We start from the raw sequence: 21,534 nt of genomic DNA on the forward strand, positions 1-21,534 counted from the left end.
TTGTGACGGAACTACACTACTCAAAAAAATAAAGGGAACACTTAAACAACACAATCAAACTGTCCACTTAGGAAGCAACACTGATTGACAATACATTTCACATGCTGTTGTGCAAATGGAATAGACAACAGGTGGAAATTCTAGGCAATTAGCAAGACACCCCCAATAAAGGAGTGGTTCTGCAGGTGGTGACCACAGACCACTTCTCAGATCCTATGCTTCCTGGCTGATGTTTTGGTCACTTTTGAATGCTGGCGGTGCTTTCACTCTCGTGGTAGCATGAGATGGAGTCTACAACCCACACAAGTGGCTCAGGTAGTGCAGATCATCCAGGATGGCACATCAATGTGAGCTGTGGCAAGAAGGTTTGCTGTGTCTGTCAGCGTAGTGTCCAGAGCATGGAGGCACTACCAGGAGACAGGCCAGTACATCAGGAGACGTGGAGGAGGCCGTAGGAGGGCAACAACCCAGCAGCAGGACCGCTACCTCTGCCTTTGTGCAAGGAGGAGCACTGCCAGAACCCTGCAAAATGACCTCCAGCAGGCCACAAATGTGCATGTGTCTGCTCAAACGGTCAGAAACAGACTCAATGAGGGTGGTATGAGGGCCCGACGTCCACAGGTGGGGGTTGTGCTTACAGCCCAACACCGTGCAGGGCGTTTGGCATTTGCCAGAGAACACCAAGATTGGCAAATTCGGCACTGGCGCCCTGTGCTCTTCACAGATGAAAGCAGGTTTACACTGAGCACATGTGACAGAGTCTGGAGACGCCATGGAGAACATTCTGCTGCCTGCAACATCCTCCAGCATGACCGGTGGCATTTCTTTGGGGGGGACGCACAGCCCTCCATGTGCTCGCCAGAGGTAGCCTGACTGCCATTAGGTACCGAGATGAGATCCTCAGACCCCTTGTGAGACCATATGCTGGTGCGGTTGGCCCTGGGTTCCTCCTAATGCAAGACAATGCTAGACCTCATGTGGCTGGAGTGTGTCAGCAGTTCCTGCAAGAGGAAGGCATTGATGCTATGGACTGGCCCGCCCGTTCCCCAGACCGGAACCAATTAAGGACATCTGGGACATCATGTCTCCCTCCATCCACCAACGCCACGTTGCACCACAGACTGTCCAGGAGTTGGCGGATGCTTTAGTCCAGGTCTAGGAGGAGATCCCTCAGGAGACCACCCACCTCATCAGGAGCATGCCCAGACGTTGTAGGGAGGTCATACAGGCACGTGGAGGCCACACACACTACTGAGCCTCATTTTGACTTGTCTTTAAAAGAACAGGGAGAGGACTAAGCTTTTTCCACAACAAAAGCAAAGCCGTAAATATTCTGTCCGCACATCGACATAAGGCATCAAAGTTGGATCAGCCTGTAGTGTGGTTTTCCACTTTAATTTTGAGTGTGACTCCAAATCCAGACCTCCATGGGTTGATAAATTTGATTTCCATTGATAATTTGTGTGTGATTTTGTTGTCAGAACATTCAACTATGTAAAGAAAAAGTATTTAATTAGAATATTTCATTCATTCAGATCTAGGATGTGTTATTTAAGTGTTCCCTTTATTTTTTTTGAGCAGTGTATATTTTGTGGAAGGATGAAATAGTATGAATAAATTCATAAAAATAACCTTTTTAATCAAAATATGTCAATCATTATTTGAAAATGTTGTTAACCTGTTGTATAAAAGTGATAATGCCCTCGAAGCCGGTGTTTGGAGGATATATTGGCACGGTTGCCAGCCCTCGACTTCGCCTCGGACCTAACAACACCTGTGCCGATATATCCTCCAAACACTGGCTCCTCGTGCATTAGCACTTCAACAATAGGACATATCTAGGTCAAAAGAGTAAAAGTGACACAATCAACTTTAATTGGCAACACATGTAATATCATTGGGAGCAGAGAAGCCTTGGCTGTTGATACATATATAGTTTTTAACCCATATAACTTAAAGGCACTGGGAGGACAGGAAGTGATTCAGTATGTACCTACAAGTTAAACTAGACAGCCAACAGCCATACGACTGCAAAGGCCACAGGCGTCAAGAAACTCTGTTGTAAATTGGGCGTTGTGTACGCGTATAGTTCTTCGGTGCTCTATTAAATGGCCCATCTTTAAAAAATATATATTTCATTCGATACAAAACATGTCCGAGAGACATATTAGATACGAATAACCCCCTGATTTGGGACAGAGAACAACTTTGGTTGGACACACAATTGTATGCATATTTGAATATAATGCCACCACTTAATTCCTTAGTGGTTTGTTTTTGAACATAAGCACACACACACATTACTAGCAAGAAGATGATTTCTCATAACAGTCCCTTAATATCTACATAATGACCGCTGCAATTTAAAATCTTATCCCCATACACAAATCATACACAATGGCTAGGGTTTGCAATAGGGTCAATGACGTGTTCAGGGACAGGGCTTGTTTTCAGGTAAGACAAGAGCAGAGAAGACAGCTGCCATCCTTAGAACTAAATAAGACGACATCTTTTCATGTATGCTTGTGTAACTGTAACCCTGGATCTGAAACACAAAATAGGAACATCTATGGACACAATCATTGCTCAGTTGGAAAGAGGGTCAGACAGTTAAGGCATTTTCTTGCCAGTCCCCATGAACTCCAATTCTTCCAGTCAATATGTCTTTAAAAGAACAGGGAGAGGACTAAGCTTTTTCCACAACAAAAGCAAAGCCGTAAATATTCTGTGCGCACATGGACATAAGGCAGACTTAACTCAGTGAAATATTAGTAGTGAGTGAAAGTCATTTGATGTACATTTATAATAAGTCAAATATAAAAAAGAATTTACACTGTACACTGTATCAATTCCAATTTAAATGAGACAGACGGGAAGGATAAGTGTGAGCTGTTTGTAATGAACCATGTGGTGTCTTCACAAGTGGCAGGGGGAGCTTGTACAGCTCTGTAGTATATCAGTTAAGAAGACCTGATCTGAAAGCAGTTCAGAATTGTTCTGAGAGCAGATCACACAGGCGCTGCGACACAGTATCTCTGCTTGTCCTTAGTGTTAAGCGGTACATCTGAAAAAATAAGAGAGAGAGGGGTTAAATAGGTGAGAAGGTTGTTCATTGACTACAGCTCAGCATTCAACACCATAGTACCCTCAAAGCTCATCACTAAGCTAAGGACCCTGGGACTAAACACCTTCCTCTGCAACTGGATCCTGGACTTCCTGACGGATCGCACCCAGGCGGTGAGGGTAGGTAGCAACACAACAGCCACGCTGATCCTCAACACAGAGGCCCCTCAGGGGTTCATGCTCAGTCCTATCCTGTACTCCCTGTTCACTCATGACTGCATGGACAGGCACGACTCCAACACCATCATTACAACACCATCATTACAACACCATCATTACAACACCATCATTACAACACCATCATTACAACACCATCATTACAACACCATCATTAAGTTTGCCGATGACAAAACAGTGGTAGGTCTGATCACCGACAATGTTGAGACCTCCCTATAGGCTGAGATCAGAGACCTGGCCATGTGGTGCCATGAAAACAACCTCTCCTTCAAGGAGATGATTGCAGACTAGAGGAAAAGGAGGACAGAGCACACCTCCATTCTCATCAATGGGGCTGTAGTGGATCAAGTTGAGGGCTTCAAGTTCCTTGGTGTCCACATCACCAACAAACTATCATGGTCCAAACACACCAAGACAGTCGTGAAGAGGGTACAACAAAGCCTATACTCAGGAGACTGAAAAGATTTGGGATGGGTACTCAGATCCTCAAAAAAATGATACAGCTGCACCATTGAGAGCATCCTGACTGGATGCATCACTGCCTGGTATGCTGGCCTCCGACCGCAAGGCACTACAGAGGTTAGTGCGTACGGTCCAGTACATCACTGCGGCCAAGCTTCCTGCCATCCAGGACCTTTATACAAGGCGGTGTCAGAGGAAGGCCCTAAAAATTGTCAACGACTCCAGCCACCTCAGTCATAGACTGTTCTCTCTGCTACCGCACGGCAAGCGGTACGCTACCTACATGTACATATTACCACAACTAACCGGTGCCCCCACACATTGACTCTGTACCGGTACCCCCTGTATATAGCCTCGCTATTGATTATTTTACATCTGCTCTTTAATTATTATTTTTTTAACTTAAAACTGCATTATTGGTTAAGGGCTTGTAAGTAAGCATTTCACTGTAAGGTGAAATGCTGTTGTATTCGGCGCATGTGACAAATACAATTTGATTTGAAATAGGTGGGTCAAATACCTTGTCTGGATATTGAAAAAGAGTTGTTTGAGGAAAGAGTTGGTGACAGGGTACTGGGGTGGAGAGTAATTCTCACTGGAGGGAGGTGAGGTCTACATACCTGTGCTTGAGTATTAGGCTCCAGTCTCAAGAGGCAGCCAACCTGGGTGGTCTTCGTATGGATGACACCAGCGCCCACAAAGTTGGAGGGGTTTGGATCTACCCCGTCCAGCAAAGCAGCACCAAACCCCATTATCTGGAAAACAAAAACAGACACCAAATCAAGGTTAAGACTATCGACAACACAGCCCAACATGCTGACTAGCCCGGGCGTGCGTGCGTCATCACGTGCATATTGATTTTGTCAACTCACACCAGATGCAATCAGGACAAGCATGTTGAAATATCAAAACAAACTCTGAATCAACTATATTAATTTGGGGACAGGTCGAAACACATGAAACATTCATGGACATTTAGCTAGCTTGCTGTTGCTAGCCAATTTGTCCTGGGATATAAACATTGGGTTGTTATTTTACATGAAATGCAGAAGGTTATTTTCTTCCTGGATCTTTGTAGAATTTTGAGTCACACAAAATTGTGTGTTCTCTACTCCGACAACAGCTGCAACAACGAGAGCATCCTGATGGGTTGTATCACCGCCTGGTATGGCAACTGCTAAGCCTCCGACCACAAGGCACTACAGAGGGTAGTGCGTGCAGCTCGGTACATCACCGGGGCCAAGCTTCCTGCCATCCAGGACCTCTATACCAGGCGGTGTTAGAGGAAGGCCCTAAAAATTGTCAAAGACTCCAGCGACCCTAGTCATAGACTGTTCTCTCTGCTACCACACGGCAAGAGGTGCCGGAGTGTCAAGTCCAGGTCCAAGAGGCTTCTAAACAGCTTCAACCCCCAAGCCATAACACTCCTGAACAGCTAGTCATATGGCTACTACACCCCCCCCCCCCCCCCCCCCCCCCCAAAATAAATATTTTTCAAAGCTCAACACCTTGTAGAGTCCATGCCACGCAGGAAGTGTGGTCAGCATGTTACACAGTATTGCTATTGAAGTCAGGGTGACCTTCATTCAGTTTCTTCACTTCCGTCTTTCATTTCTATCAACAACAACAACAAAAACACAAGTCAAGACAAAATCTCCATAGCAATTCTAATCATAAAGGGATCTCACCTTGGCTTTGGTAACCTCTGTATCCATGGAATGCTTTGCTTTGAAAATCTTTTGTACCTCTTGCTGAGGGCTGTGGGTAGAGAAAGTCAGTCACATACCACTGGCAGTTTCACCCTCAGCTGTTAAGGATGTGTAACTACACTAGGTTTTTACCTTGTTGCTGAATGATGGAAAATAGATCAATGTATTTCCATATGAACGTTTTGACGTTGTTGCACAATTTTCACATTTAGTTGCATTTAATTAAAATGCATTAGACTAAGATGTATTTCACTGACCTATACCACCTACATAAATAAATATTTGGAAGAAGCGCTTTCTGGAATACCAGTGAATTGTTTAATAGTCGCCACAGACTGCACACTCCTAGGGAAACATTGATCTATTTCTCTTGGCAATGTTGCTCAAGCTATAATGGAATAATTTCACAAGACACTGTGTACCTATTCTGTTGGCATTTCCTTCACATTTAAATATACAGTAGGAGACAATACACACTATTTATATCAATATTTACACATGCAGGCCAATCTGAACGAACAAACCCTTTTGTGTCCTCGGAATATGAGGAAGAGTAGACTGGCACATTGTCAGAGGGAATATTGTGTGCATATCAAAAGAGAAAAACATGTCATATATGACCAAGCATATAGCAGAGATAGGTCTCCTTACGCTCCAAGTTGTTTCCAGCGCTGAAAGAAGTCCTGCGATGTCATCTCTGTAGGCTGGAAAAACTTGTTTAACGTAATAGGCAGTTTAACAGCAACGTTCTGGAGAGTTCCCCCGTACCTGTGGGTAGAAACAAGAGTAAAACACTCAATAACGTAGCATTTCCAACAACATTCATGCAAACATTTATCACCAATCTAGCAAATAGTTTCACCCTGAAACAAACTCCAATATGCAATGTATTATAAAAGCATATAAAAGGAAGAAAATAATCTCTTACCTAAACTGAATGTTGAGCACAGGTGCATCCACAAAGTCAGACATACACTCAATGTTGAGTATCTGCTGGAGTTGTGCACCCCCGTCCACAGTGGGGTCTGCAGGCTTGGCATGGACATTCAGTTGTAGGGAAACAGTTAAGAAAAAGGCACAATAGGGAGCAGTAAATAGCCACCCCTAAACAATATATAATATAAACTGGGAGGGATTTATTAAAACAGTATTTGGAAATGATTGATGAAAACGTCATAACAGCTTCTAGTAAAGGATATGAGCCTGCAGAGTATCTTGGCAGACGACAGAGGCAGCGAAATTCATGAACTGGGTTGATGTCTTGTTACCAAAGAACACATACATCCGACCTGTACGTTTGAAAAAAAAGATAATTAAATAAACCCTAAGACATAATGGTCAAAACCTGACCATAATCACACTTAGGTGCATATGTATTATGTATTATGAGGCTTACTCACCCAAATTCTGTCTGAATTCAGACTTCAGGCCAATCTGGAGGAGCTGGTTCTCGTATAGGACACCATTATTCTTGCAAACAAACCTGGAAGGGAATGGCGCAAGTGGTAAGCATCTCATATCTGGTATCTTGGGGTTAATGAACTGTATTGACTGCCAGGATTGGATTCCAACAAATGAGTCCCCCAGTGTACAGTAGGGATGTAACTAATGTCCCTTTCACCAGTGCAATCTGCTGTGAGCATGCAAGTGTTTTGAACAAACTCCACTGATGACGTCTCTTACTTATCTTCAGGTTCCTCTGCAATGGGCAGAGTAGCGTTGGCATATGCTACTTGTGGAGTATTCGGCAGGAAACTGAAGCCAAGAGTGAGATGCACAGCGAGAATGTAAAGGGCAAGAGGAGCACATTCACACCAGGTTTTAGTAAGCTCCATGACGGATCAATGCAGTTAAAAAGCCCCTCCCTCCCTCTGATATTTGACCCCCTCTTCCTCTTACCTGGAGAAGTTCTCATCTGCAACAGGCCCCACTGCCACTGGTGTCTCTACAGGAAAGGCTGCTATGTTTTCAGAGAAGACATCCACCAGCAGGCTTGTCCCCTTGGAGGCAGGAGGGGCAGAATTTTGAGTGGTGATGGTGCTGCCCAGGCCAAGCAGGTCTGTGGAGGGAGTGGGGGACGCGGCCACCTTAGGAGAGGTAACGGTCACAATTACTTCACTCCGGAAGTTCAAGATCTGAACCAATCAACCGCCCCAATTGGTCTTACGTTGATGAAAGTACAGTACAGCATTGCAACACACACACACACACCATGCAAAACAAAACAAACCTCTGTGGGAGGATCTATAATTATTAGGACTATACTTAGGACTCAAAAATAAAAATAATCTGTAAATACCTAGCAGTATATACTCTTAGGTTATCAAGCTCACACAAAAGCAATGCGTCATCTTAGCATCTGGAATTGTCTTTATTCTGTGAGCAGATCAGATTACATGATGTTGTTAGGACAGTGTACTAAGGTTAGGGAAGTGACAAGTGAAAAACCCAGCATGAGCATCCAGAACCTGAAAGAGGGGCCCAGCAGAAAGCAGCACAGGGACAGCAGAGGCCTGGAGGGGAATGGGGGTGAGGGGGGCCTGCAGGAGGTAGGAAGAAGAGACCGGACGTGGCCGGTTGGTGGGGGGTGCGGTCGAGGCGGGGGCCAGAAGATCCCCAACAAACGAGAGAGGAGAGCTCTAATGAACAGAGGAAGAAACAGTGAAGGCAGGACAGAACGAGAGAGCTGAGGACAGTTACGGAAAAGAGCAGAAAACACCAGGACAGAAAATAGGAAATGTACACACTGAAAGGACAGAAATAGGAGGCTCTAATAAGTAAACAACATGACAACAGTAATACCTTGGCATTTGAGGTAGTGCTGCTATGGTCTGCAGTACCCCCATTGGCACTGCGTTCTTTGCGGTTCTCATCCAAATCGGGATGCAGGTTTCCTGGTCCCTTCTTCCTCTTGAGTTTGGCCAGTATAGAGGACTCCCTCTCAGGGAAGGGAGGCATCTCCTCCAACACCGTGGCCTTGAGGGGAGCACAGAATGAATGGGGAATGAAGAGCATGACCTGAGGTGGAGGAACTGGAGGCTCTACAGTGTCCTTTTCTGAATTACAGTCTATCTACCAACAAAGATTTTTTGTGGGATGTATTCTGAACAATTAAAAGCTAAACAGCTAAGTGTAATATAAAACTGTTTTTAATTACATTAAAAGTAAAAGTGTCAATCTTGCCCAACTGCTAGCTCGCTGCCATAGAGGACCACAATGGAAATAAGCAGTCAGGCTTCATTTTTTTATGCTAGTTAATTTTTTTGGCATGCAATGTCTCCAGCAGAGCATACTACTACTTTTAATGATCTAATAAATGCAATCAATCAGGCTTATAATGGCACAAAGGCAGGGTGGAATGTCACCGACCAGTATGTCAGTGCTGGCGATAGAGCTGAGGCGCAGGTACTCCACAGCACGCTGCTGTAGCTCAACGTCTGCGTTGCGGAGCTGGCTGTCTGAGCGCAACACCTCCTGGATGGTGCCCTTCACCTCAGGGAACAGGTTGATGAACTTGATGTAGGCTGAGAGCAGCAAAGCCCGGGTGGGCACCGAGCACAGGTGAAACTTGGAGTGGAGCAGGTCAAACTGGATGAGTGGACTAAGTAAGGAGTTAGAGCAAGAAGGAACAGTGGATGACACACAGTGAGTGACGTCTGTTCTCAGCTCCAAAGTAGAGGCCGACTGATGGTGATTTTTCAACACCGAGACCGATTATTGGCGGACCAAAAAAAAGAAGCCGATACCGATTAATCGGACGATAAATGTATTTTTATTTTAAAAAGGATTTATTGGTAATGATGACAATTACAACAATACTGAATGAACACTTATTTTAACTTAATATAATACATCAATCAAATCAATTTAGCCTCAAATAAATAATGAAACAATTTCAATTTGGTTTAAATAATGCAAAAACAAAGTGTTGGAGAAGAAAGTAAAAGTGCAATATGTGCCATGTAAAAAAGCTAACGTTTAAGTTCCTTGCTCAGAACATGAGAACATATGAAAGTTGGTGGTTACTTTTAACATGAGTCTTCAATATTCCCAGGTAAGAAGTTTTAGGTTATTATAGGAATTATAGGACTATTTCTCTCTATACCATTTGCATTTCATATACCTTTGACTATTGGATGTTCTTATAGGCACTTTAGTATTGCCAGTGTAACAGTATAGCTTCCTTCCCTTTCCTCGCCCCTACCTGGGCTTGAACAAGGAACACATCGACAACAGCCACCCTCGAAGCATCGTTACCCATCTCTACACAAAAGGCGCGGGGAAGGGGAACAATTACTCCAAGTCTCAGAGCGAGTGATGTTTGAAACGCTATTAGCGCGCACCCCGCTAACTAGCTAGCCATTTCACATCGGTTACACCAGCCTAATCTCAGGAGTTGATAGGCTTGAAGTCATAAACAGCGCAATGCTTGAAGCATTACGAAGAGCTGATGTCAAACGCACAAAAGTGCTGTTGGAATGAATGCTTACGAGCCTGCTGCTGCCTACCACCGCTCAGTCAGACTGCTCTATCAAATCATAGATTTAATTATTACAGAATAACATGCAAAAATTCGAGCCTTAGGTCATTAATATGGTCACATCCAGAAACTATCATTTTGAAAATAAAACATTTATTCTTTCAGTGAATTACGGAACCGTTCAGTATTTTATCTAACGGGTTGCATCCATAAGTCTAAATATTCCTGTTACATTGCACAACCTTCAATGTTATGTCATAATTACGTAAAATTCTCGCAAATTAGTTCGCAACGAGCCAGGCGGCCCAAACTGTTGCATATACCCTAACTCTGTGTGCAATGAACACAAGAGAAGTGACACAATTTCCCTAGTTTACTATTGCCTGCTAACATGAATTTATTTTAACTAAATATGCAGGTTTAAAAATATTTGATTGATATTAAGAAAAGGCATTGATGTTTATGGTTAGGTACATTCGTGCAACGATTGTTTTTTTCCGCAAATGCGCTTTGTAAAATCATCCCCCTTTTGGCGAAGTTGGCCGTCTTTGTTAGGAAGAAATAGTATTCACAGTTCGCAACGAGCCAGGCGGCCTAAACTGCTGCATATACCCTGACTCTGTTGCACAGAACGCAAGAGAAGTGACACAATTTCCCTAGTTAAAAGAAATTAATGTTAGCAGGCAATTTAAAAAAAAAATTTAAATTAAATTTTACCCCTTTTTTTTCTCCCCAATTTTGTGGTATCCAATTGTTGTAGTAGCTACTATCTTGTCTCATCGCTACAACAAGGTTGAAAGTCATGCGTCCTCCGATACACAACCCAACCAAGCCGCACTGCTTCTTAACACAGCGTGCATCCACCCCGGAAGCCAGCCGCACCAATGCGCCGGAGGAAACACCGTGCACCTGGCCACCTTGGTTAGCGCACACTGCGCCCAGCCCACCACAGGAGTCGCTGGTGCGCGATGAGACAAGGACACCCCTACCGACCAAGCCCTCCCTAACCCGGGCGACGCTAGGTCAATTGTGCGTCGCCCCACGGACCTCCCGGTCGCGGCCGGTTACGACAGAGCCTGGGCGCGAACCCAGGGACTCTGATGGCACAGCTGGCGCTGCAGTACAGCGCCCTTAACCACTGCCCCACCCGGGAGGCCCGTTAGCAGGCAATATTAACTAAATATGCAAGTTTAAAAATATATACTTGTGTATTGATTTTAAGAAAGGCGTTGATGTTTATGGTTAGGTACACATTGGTGCAACGACAGTGCTTTTTTCGCGAATGCGCTTGTTAAATCACTGTTTGGTGAAGCAGGCTATGATTCAATGATAAATGAACAGACAACGCAACGATTATTTGCAATGCAGGACAAGCTAGATAAACTAGTAATATCATCAACAATGTGTAGTTAATTAGTGATTATGTTAAGATAGATTGTTTTTTTTATAAAGGTACGTTTAATGCTAGCTAGCACCTTACCTTGGCTCCTTGCTGCACTCGCATAACAGGTAGTCAGCCTGCCACGCAGTCTCCTCGTGGAGTGCAATGTAATCGGCCATGATCGGTGCACAGTAATGCCGATTACCGATTGTTATGAAAACTTGAAATCGGCCCTAGTTAATCAGCCATTCCGATTAATCGGTCAACCTCTACACCAAAGGATATTATTGACTGTACATTTCTCCAACCACTGGAGGTTGCTGAGGGTAGGACGGTACGTAATCGCTACGTAATGTAATGGAATAAACCACATGGAACCATGCATTTGATACCATTCCAGCCATTATTATGCGCCGTCCTCCCCTCAGCAGCCTCCACTGTCTCCAACTGAGAATAACAGTAGATCACTGAAATATATGGCATTGATTGGTTACTAACCTTGACCTTGAATCTCCTGCTATCAAGTTCCCGAACTCCCCTAGAATGTACCCTCCGACCTTTACCAGGTTCTCATGGCAGGCTGGGGCCTGGAGTGCCTGTGGAAATGAAAGAGAGTCAGAGTTACAGTTGAAGTCAGAAGTTTATATACAATACAGTATATACAACCTAAGTGTATTCTATACTACACCACTGACAACAGCCATCTCCAGCACATCAGAGGCTGCTGCCTATAGACATAGATTAGGAATCACTGGCCACTTTAAGGAAATGAAACACTAGCCACTTTAATAATGTCTCTGTATCTTGCATTACTCATCTCAAATGTGTATACTGTACTCTATACTATGCCACTGTATCTTAGTTCAATGCCGCTCTGACATATATGTATACAGTGGGGCAAAAAAGTATTTAGTCAGCCATCAATTGTGCAAGTTCTCCCACTTAAAAAGATGATTGCTAATAATTGCTCCCACAGTTGATTTCTTCAAACCAAGCTGCTTACCTATTGCAGATTCAGTCTTCCCAGCCTGGTACAGGTCTACAATTATGTTTCTGGTGTCCTTTGACAGCTCTTTGGTCTTGGCCATAGTAGAGTTTGGAGTGTGACTGTTTGAGGTTGTGGACAGGTGTCTTTTATACTGATAACAAGTTCAAACAGGTGCCATTAATACAGGTAGCGAGTGGAGGACAGAGGAGCCTCTTAAAGAAGAAGTTACAGGTCTGTGAGAGCCAGAAATCTTGCTTGTTTGTAGGTGACCAAATACTTATTTCCCACCATAATTTGCAAATAAATTCATTAAAAATCCTACAATGTGATTTTCTTTTCTCATTTTGTCTGTCATAGTTGAAGTGTACCTATGATGAAAATTATAGGCCTCTCATCTTTTTAAGTGGGAGAACTTGCCCAACTGGTGGCTGACTAAATACTTTTTTGCCCCACTGTATATATTCTTAATCCATTCATTACATAGATTTACGTGTAGTTTGGGTATACAGTTGAATTCGGAAGTTTACATACACTTGGAGTCATTAAAACTCATTTTTCAACCACTCCACAAATGTCTTGTTAACAAACTATAGTTTTGGCAAGTTGGTTAGGACATCTACTTTGTGCATGACACAAGTCATTTTTCCAACGATTGTTTACAGACAGATTATTTCACTTACTGTATCACAAATCCAGTGGGTCAGAAGTTTACACACACTATGTTGACTGTGCATTTAAACAGCTTGGAAAATTCCAGAAAATTATGTCATGGCTTTAGAAGCTTCTGATAACCTAATTGACATCATTTGAATCAATTGGAGGTGTACCTGTGGATGTATTTCAAGGCCTACCTTCATACTCATGCGTCTTTGCTACCTTCATACTCATGAGTCTTTGCTTGACATTATGGGAAAATCAAAAGAAATCAGCAAAGACCTCAGGAAAACAATTGTAGACCTCCACAAGTCTGGTTCATCCTTGGGAGCAATTTCCAAATGCCCGAAGGTACCACGTGCATCTGTACAAACAATAGTACGCAAGTATAAACACCATGGGTCCACACAGCCGTCATACCGCTAAGGAAGGAGACGCCTTCTGTCTCCTAGAGATGAACATTCTTTGGTGCGAAAATCAATCCCAGAACAGCAAAGGACCTTGTGAAGATGCTGGAGGAAATGGGTACAAAAGTATCTATATCCACAGTAAAACGAGTCCTATATCGACATAACCTGAAAGGCCACTCTGCAACTGCACATGGAGTCAAAGATCGTACTTTTTGGAGAAATGTCCTCTGGTCTGATGAAACAAAAATGGAACTGCTTGGCCATAATGACCATTGCTATGTTTGGAGGAAAAAGGGGAGGCTTGCAAGCCGAAGAACACCATCCCAACCGTGAAGCACAGGGGTGGCAGCATCATGTAGTGGGGGTCCTTTGCTGCAGGAGGGACTGGTGCACTTCACAAAATAGATGGCATCATGAGGCAGGAAAATTCTGTGGATATATTGAAGCAACATCTCAAGACATCAGTCAGGAAGTTAAAGCTTGGTCGCAAATGGGTCTTCCAAATGGACAATGACCCCAAGCATACTTCCAAAGTTGTGGCAAAATGGCTTAAGGACAAAAAAGTCAAGGTATTGGAGTGGCCATCACAAAGCTCTGATCTCAATCCTATAGAAAGTTTGTGCGCAGAACTGAAAAAGCGTGTGCGAGCAAGGAGGCCTACAAACGTGACTCAGTTACACCAGCTCTGTCAGGAGGAATGGGCCAAAATTCTCCCAACTTATTGTGGGAAGCTTGTGGAAGGCTACCCAAAACATTTGACCCAAGTTAAAAGGCAATGCTATCAAATACTAAGTGAGTGTATGTAAACTTCTGACCCACTAGGAATGTGATGAAAGAAATAAAAGCTGAAATTAAATTATTCTCTAGTATTATTCTGACGTTTCACATTCTTAAAATAAAGTGGTGATCCTAACTGACCTAAAACATGGAATTTCTACTAGGATTAAATGTCAGGAATTGTCAAAAACTGAGTTTAAATTAATTTGGCTAAGGTGTATGTAAACTTCTGACTGCAACTTTATGTATGAAATAGGATAATGGATTAGAGTGTGTGGGTGGTTGGGGATTTGGGAGCAACACAACAAAACAGTATCAAGCTAATCCCACACAAACCCCTACCAGAGTGGAAGGATACAGGGCTGAGAACATATCAGACAGCAGATCTTAACATGCACATGAGGGCATTTCCATGATGGGTATGTCATGAAGTTGAGATTCAATCTGGGCAGACCAGTATGTGGGGTAGCAAGTCTGAACATGGGGACAAATGTAACTAAAACAAAACACAGCTGAAACTATGGTGAAAGGAAAAGTGGGAAGGCGTCTCACTGGTTCTGAAAGGATGTATATCTGCAGTAGACATCAATGTATCTGATGTCAGAGGATGCAGTGGTAGAGATAATGGGCAATGAAGGAGGAAAGACACTGAAGAGGAGGGAGGGCTCAAGACTACACTTCCACAAAACTGGGATGGAGGGATGGAGCAGCAGTCTGCATGTGTCTGTTTTAGGATCTTACAGTGACATACCAGTGAGAGACAGTGAGTCAGACACAAGCAGAGAGACTGAAGAGAGAATTAAGTCATCTCATATTGCTGTACCAAAGCACAAGGCGGGCTCATAGTTTCCTCCCTGAGAAGACAAAGACAGTTTTAGTGGTGAATAGTGAATGACGCTCTCCATCCCCGACCTCACAGGTCACATCCAGACAGGCAGCGCCTGTGATGAGCATCGGAAGTGAACTGCTTAAAACTAATATGATTAAGGAAACGCACCTACATCAGAACAGAAGCACCATTAGTCAATCCAGACAGACAAACATTAGGTTAAAATTAGTTAGGTAGATGTTCCCCCATGGCTCGGTTAAAGACAGATTATTCACAAAAATAAAATAAGCACCTCGAACACTGTCTTGGCAGCATAACCTTGCACTTCATCTCTGTTGATGACGATCTGGATGACGCGGTACCAGACCTCGTCACTGACATAGTCCCCAGCGAAGCGGATCAGGTTGAGGATGGTGTCAACATACCAGGTGTAGTCAACTGCATACTTCTCTGCCAGGATGGCCACCTTTAGCACCTGTGGTGAGAGGTAGTCTTAACAGATCAAAGAACGATGGCATTCATGTTTTTATTTAGTTCTGTGGAACGTATTCTTCCAAATTACCTCAGTGGCATTTAAAACATGAAGCTATCAAACTTTTGGGTGGTGAAATTATTAGAGAAATGGTTAGATACTGGGTTAGAACTCACTATCTCCTCTCTGATGGAGTAGTCTGCCGTCTCCAGGTAGCTGAGCATCTCTGCTACAATCTGTTTGGCGTTGCTGCGGTCACACATTGCATAGAGCAGGTCCACAGCACGCTGACGCACACTGACATCTCTCTCTGACTGCAGGATTCAACCAGGTCAAACATGAACATCAGGACTAAAGCATTCACATTAACAGGAACAAAAACAGACACAGGCATACATACACAATGTACTCAAGAAGACACTGTGAGTACTAGGATTGGCATATGTAGCTTATGAATGCTGGTACAAGTGTGTTAGCGTACTTTGAGGGCATTTATGACCGTCTCGATGTGTGTCTTAACGGCCTCATGGGAGAACTCGGAGCTGGCTAGGGTGCACATGCTCTCCAGGGCCAGGTAGCGCAGGTTAGTCTCCCGGTGCTGGAGGAACTGGCCCAGCTGGTTACAGGCCCGCACCAGCAGAGTGGGCTCGCTGTTGGGAGAAAGACATTGGTGCCATTGTCACCAAGACAGTCCAACTCAACACATACAAACTGCATTTCTTGAATACATTGGTCCTCTGTAGCTGCTGCAACTGGGAGAGGGACTGACCTGTCATGGTGGATGATTAGACTGATGGCCTCAAACAGCACAGCGTTCTTAGCGTTGGAGTGCTGCACCTTCTTCGACTTGGGAGGCTCCTGGGCCTTGTTCAGGATGGTTTCCAGACACTCTGTCAGACGGCCCCGGATCGCACCATCCTCTGAGGGGGCAGGAAAGGGGGAGGAAGGGGGTCGCAGATGAAAGCACAACTATGTTCATCCCGTCAACACTACAGCCGTTTTCTGAGTAATATTATGTTCATACAGTCAAACACTCAACACGCATGCCATCATGCTCACACAGCTTCTTACCAGGCGGAGGATAGCACTGTAGGAGACGCAGGAGCTTGACAGAAAGCCAGGGAGCTGCAACAAAATAGTAGGTGTAGTCCTGCAGGTCAGTGGAGGCCGAGGAGACGATCTAGAGAACAGGAGGACATGAGACATGACTAACACATTACGCCTCAAGCAAACAACTGACTAATATCTAAGGTTAATAATGATATTCAATGGTCAAAAGTACAAAACCTGAAATAAAAAGTGACATATTGATGAAAGAAGAAGAAAGAAAAGTCCTGCACACAGCCATATGATTACCCTGCTGAGTCTGGCTACAGCCAAGGAGACAGATGTTTTGAAGTCCTCTGGGCTCTTCTGTGCCAGTGTGGTAATCAGGCTGGTGGCAGCGGTCACCACACCCTGCGCAAAAGGGAAGTAATACAACTGCCATTACACACAAACAGCTAATCATTAATATTACACTATATACAAACACTCCTACAACACGCCTACATACTATTAATTTAGCTCAAACATAGCCCTAACAATGAAGACAGAAAGACATGGTGAAAGAATCCTCTCCTCCACACCGATCCAAATCTCCCTCACTAAAACCAAAGGTCCATAGTCCTCGCACAATAACACCTGGCCCCATGGCAGTCCATACCAGGTGCTGGTCATTAAGCAGATGAACCACCCGTGCGGTCCACTCCCCCATGAGCACTAGGTCTGGAGAGGTCCTGTTGAGACGCAGTAGGCACAGGGCAGCACTCTGCTTCACACTGTCCATAGTGTCCCTGCAAGACAAACCCTGGCAAATTATGACAGTACATCAGCATCACTTAACTGGCACATAGCTTTTTTTATTTTTTATGAAAAGGCCTGAATGAAAGTTACAGCCTCAAACATTAAACTGACAGAGAGGGTACCTCGGTCATTAGGCTAAGTCTGCTCCACACCCCTACCCTTTCTTACCCAGCCACCAGGATGCGGGGCACCTCAGCTGCAAAAGCCTCAGCCATCTCCCTGCTGCCCACATTGGCAATGCAGTGCAAGGCCAGGTTCATGAAAGTGGGATTCCTGCTGGACAGGTCATTCTTTATAGCATTGTTGATAAGGCTGATGAGGTCACTGTTTGAGTTGACCAACACTGAGATGAACAGGTAACCCTGTGGATTTGGATAGAAACAAAGCGTTTATCATCAAACCTGAAAGGAATTAAATGAAAGTTATCATAATAGCTTAACATAAACCTTGAGAATAGATTGGACAGAACACTGTTTATAACAGAATTAGATACATAACTTAATCCACTCACATTCATACAAACAAATTCAAAGACCGGCTTCTCTACTCACAATTTGTTTCTCTGTGTACTTGTTGGAACTGAGCAGGTTGACTGCCTCCATGTGGCCAAAGTCAATGTCATGGCCAAGAAGGAATATGAAAAGCAGCTTGCACACATATTTCTTCTTACTGTATCCATCTAGTGCTTTGTCTCCTGCAGCAAAACAGAAAGGTCATTGTCATGACTATGAAGATTTAGAAGCACAAAAAAAAATGGAAGGAAAGAATACTTAAAGCAAGCCAAGTCACCGTGACTGATCACATGTGTTTGAGAGCACGGAGCATTAGTGTTCTTCCCTTCTAAAAGAGCAACATGCTAACCACTCCTATAAAGGGAACCAAAATGTGAAACCCACTTAGGAATAGATAAAAGTATGACATTCCACGTTGCTAGGTAAATCAATCCCACAACCGACTGTAGTTGAGGAGAGGGTGAGTCAGCACCACAAGACAGGAAGCTGAGTGCAGCACTTTTTTCACCTTGGTGAAAGAGGGCAAATGGTGGGAGACCAAATGAGTGCAGCTGTGCAATGAAAATAATGACGGATTCAGAATGTTGTACAAATAAATAAAGTATGTCCAATGCTGCTTACAGGAAACCTGGAAGTGCGCTAACAAATGTAGACCAACGCACATTATAGCATGAAGAGCTGAAACAGCATTCTGAAAGTGGGGGTCTAATGGAGCCCCCACCCCTGTCTGGAACCCCACCTCCACTGTGTGTGGGATTTTGTCCGATGAGAGAGATTAGGAGGGGCTCCACATTAAGGATTAGTTTCTCTAAAATAAGGCTATAATTCTCTCTCTCGTTTATGAACTTTCCACATAAACTAAGTATTATCTGGTTCAAAGAAAGATAAACATGAAGATGTTTACATCACAATCATAAAACCTTTAATGAATGTGTGTAGAGAGAGAGAGAAAAGGAGAGAAAGACAGAAAAAGACAGAGAGAAAAAGAGAAGAGAGAAAAACAGCATGAAAGATTTTCTGTAGAGCTCTACAGGAAGTTCCTCTGGAAAACAGAGGAAAGGATTCCAGCCTGCTGACATACTGTGCCCCCCTCAGTTTCCTGACAGAACAGTTGACTCAACAACTCTCCCTGTCCGGCTATGCCCTTTAGCTTCTCCCTGCCTCACTGAACCTATATAGCCTATCTCTAGGGATAGTTTGGGACCGTCAAATTATAACATGTAAATTGCACAATATTTTATGAATTTATACAATTTATAGTTGGTGGGTGCATTTTATGTTATTGAAATTTGGAGGTATTGACCTTTTAAAATATTGTCCCATGTCCCAGAGGGATATCAAATGTGAAACCAAATTGATCATGAGTGTTACGATTGGGTCATGTACAGTTGTGCTCCAAATTTATGATTTGGGTACTGCCAGCTGTGGGCAGGATTAAAATAAACCCAAACCACAGAAAACTTACAGTACCCTTCATTCCATGAGATAGTAAAAAAATATATAATCATCTCGCAACTCTGTTTTGGACAAGACTGTTTTCATGACCAAAATTATCTTATTTATGATGTGGTACATTTTGACACTAGAACAAATATTCAAAATAAGAAGTTGCTTTTTAGGGGTAGTCATTCTTTAACCAAATAGCCTGCCTCAGTGGTAGTCTAAGTACTCCATCAGTTTGGAAGGCATACAAATGTGTTGTTTCATGATAAAAATTAGCTGGCCCATAAACCCATCAAAAGCAACTTTGCAGGTAGGCCCTACATGTTTTCTACCCACCAAAACACAAGTCACCTGATTTTATTGAAGCCACTATCCATATTCACTTTGGAACAGCAGACTTATTTTAGGCTAGATAGAACAGGTGGTAGAAAACACTTCTGACATTCAGCGTAGCTGCATGGTGATCTCCTGTGAGGGCACTATTAATCTAAGTGACTAGTGTCAGTGTCCACAAACTTTATGTGGAACCATCAGACACCAAAGTGTGTTCACACCCAGATTTAAGGGCTTTTGCTTGACTTACCTTTAAATTTTGAGCGGATGTTGGCCAACTCTTTGTTAATTCTCTTGATCTCTGCTTCTTTACTTTTACCTGAAATGGAAAATAAAACATGTTATATGTTCAATGTCACCTGTATGGGCCATAAGTTCTGCAGTTGCAATCCTGAACGACAGCACTTGTGGAATGGAACAGTTTGGCTGTACCACAGTACTCATAGACTGAGCAAAATTGTTGATTGTTTCTTTTCTGCAAAGTATGTGTATTGATGTGCCTATGCACCATGAACTAGGGAGGTGAGGTCTGGAAATAAATTGGATACCCTTCAGGAGCAATGGTCTTAGTAGTAAGATGTCTAAATTACGGTATGGATTTATGTCAGGAGAGCATACCTGGGTCAGGAGGATCAGACCCAGACCTATGGTTTAGGATCAGTTTTTCTGCATGGCTCTGTTACATGCCTCATTCATACCTACATTGAAGTTATAGAAAGTTGGTAACCTTCACTGTCTCTACTATGGACTTACGCAGGGAAACTAGTGCTCTAAATAGACTAATTGTCTCACAGAGCACATTTAGACTTCAATGGCTCTAGTCTAGGTGAAAGTTCCCAGTCCCACCACCATAAAACCCTGCACTGCAGCTGAGTTTTTTGATGGTAGTGTATGCAATCCAGCGACTAGTATTGTTATTGTCGAAGGAATACACAGAGCATGATGTTAGTTGCTAGAGAGAAACGGTAGCTAATTAGTTAGCTAGTCAGTCAACATTTGTAGGAGGTAACTAGTTTGCTACAGCACCAAAAATTTGTAAATTATCAATCTACAAGGATGTAACACCAGCCAGCCAAAATGATGAATGGCATTTTTTTATTTCCTGACTCTGTGACCCACGCCCATTGGCTAGTTTGCTAAATTAGCTAGCTTAGCGTGACATTAAACCAGCTAACTAAGTATAACTAGTACAGTAAAATCTTGACTTGGCTGTCTGTAGCTAGCTATTTACCTTTATTTCACATGTTGGAAGTTTGTTTAGGAAAACAGAGTTAGCTACCGTCCTTTGCGGGCTATTTTTGCTTCAATATCTAGCTAACGTTGGCTATCTATCATGGCTAACGTCAGTTTGCTAGCTAACTGTTAACTCTGTTAGCTACAGTACCGTTAACTGACGTTGGCAGGTTAGCTATTTGCTAGGCAACTGGGTAGTTAGCTAACTACCCACGCGTTATTTGTGTTAATTAAGTAACAAGCTAGTTAAACATGGCGCGCGTGTGCCTTTACGTGGGATAGCTTGTTTCATAACTAGCCTTGCATTCCTCCCAAATTAACTGTAACGTTAGCTTGCTAATCAACAAGTCAACATCAACTACTCACAGTTCCTAATGTCCGATATAAACACAGCGAGGCCACGCATTCCATCTCCTTTAGAGACTGCAGGCATTTTGTTCCACGAGATATTTATTTGTTAGCCTATTCTCTGCAGTCAATAAACTTTATTTCAGTTGTTCGGGAGTAGGATTCTGTTAAAGAGGCGGAGACATGCCCAGTAGAGACTGGGACTCAGGATGTGTAAACGTCAGAGAACAGGCATTTTTAGAGTGAATGAGCCAACTCAAGATTCCTAGGGCGTGAAAAGTGGTGCAGTAGGCCACTCATTTCAAGTACAGTGATTGGTGTTATTGATGCATGGTGAATGTTGTTTCTGAAATACTTT

At 43.4% G+C, this 21,534-nt stretch overlaps 1 protein-coding gene across 5 annotated transcripts; it reads right to left on the minus strand.

The window, feature by feature from the left end:
• Nucleotides 1–1,852: 1,852 nt before the first annotated feature.
• LOC109895346 (AP-2 complex subunit alpha-2) lies at nt 1,853–21,381 on the minus strand. Of its 5 annotated transcripts, none has more exons than XM_031831065.1 (24): nt 21,195–21,381; nt 19,846–19,914; nt 17,859–18,001; nt 17,476–17,669; nt 17,168–17,297; nt 16,819–16,920; nt 16,534–16,642; nt 16,232–16,382; nt 15,944–16,112; nt 15,639–15,776; nt 15,283–15,465; nt 11,831–11,928; nt 8,841–9,072; nt 8,274–8,447; nt 7,940–8,110; nt 7,371–7,558; nt 7,155–7,226; nt 6,872–6,954; nt 6,671–6,760; nt 6,400–6,523; nt 6,123–6,239; nt 5,451–5,520; nt 4,383–4,517; nt 1,853–3,064 (listed from the first exon to the last, which is right to left on the minus strand). In XM_031831065.1, exons 1-24 carry the CDS (start codon nt 21,259–21,261, stop codon nt 2,987–2,989), a joined length of 3,087 nt encoding a protein of 1,028 aa, XP_031686925.1. In that variant the 5' UTR covers nt 21,262–21,381; the 3' UTR covers nt 1,853–2,986. The 5 variants fall into 5 exon arrangements, 4 of the variants coding, with proteins under 4 accessions (XP_031686925.1, XP_031686927.1, XP_031686926.1 ...); XR_004210895.1 differs by lacking the exon at nt 1,853–3,064 and adding an exon at nt 5,271–5,376 and having other exon boundaries at nt 4,406–4,517; XM_031831067.1 differs by lacking the exon at nt 7,940–8,110 and having other exon boundaries at nt 21,195–21,380.
• Between the last annotated feature and the right edge of the window lie 153 nt (nt 21,382–21,534).

The sequence above is a fragment of the Oncorhynchus kisutch genome, linkage group LG8, assembly GCF_002021735.2.
Source record: "Oncorhynchus kisutch isolate 150728-3 linkage group LG8, Okis_V2, whole genome shotgun sequence".
Classification (NCBI taxonomy): domain Eukaryota; kingdom Metazoa; phylum Chordata; class Actinopteri; order Salmoniformes; family Salmonidae; genus Oncorhynchus; species Oncorhynchus kisutch.

Bases quoted from the DNA above. Each gene is read 5' to 3' on its own strand.
- LOC109895346 (XM_031831065.1), bottom strand. From the start codon at position 21,261: ATGCCTGCAGTCTCTAAAGGAGATGGAATGCGTGGCCTCGCTGTGTTT. The intron at 19,915-21,194 runs GTGAGTAGTTGA...TTTCCATTTCAG, and splicing joins TATATCGGACATTAGGAACT to GTAAAAGTAAAGAAGCAGAG. The intron at 5,521-6,122 runs GTAAGGAGACCT...CTCTACCCACAG, and splicing joins CGCTGGAAACAACTTGGAGC to CCCTCAGCAAGAGGTACAAA.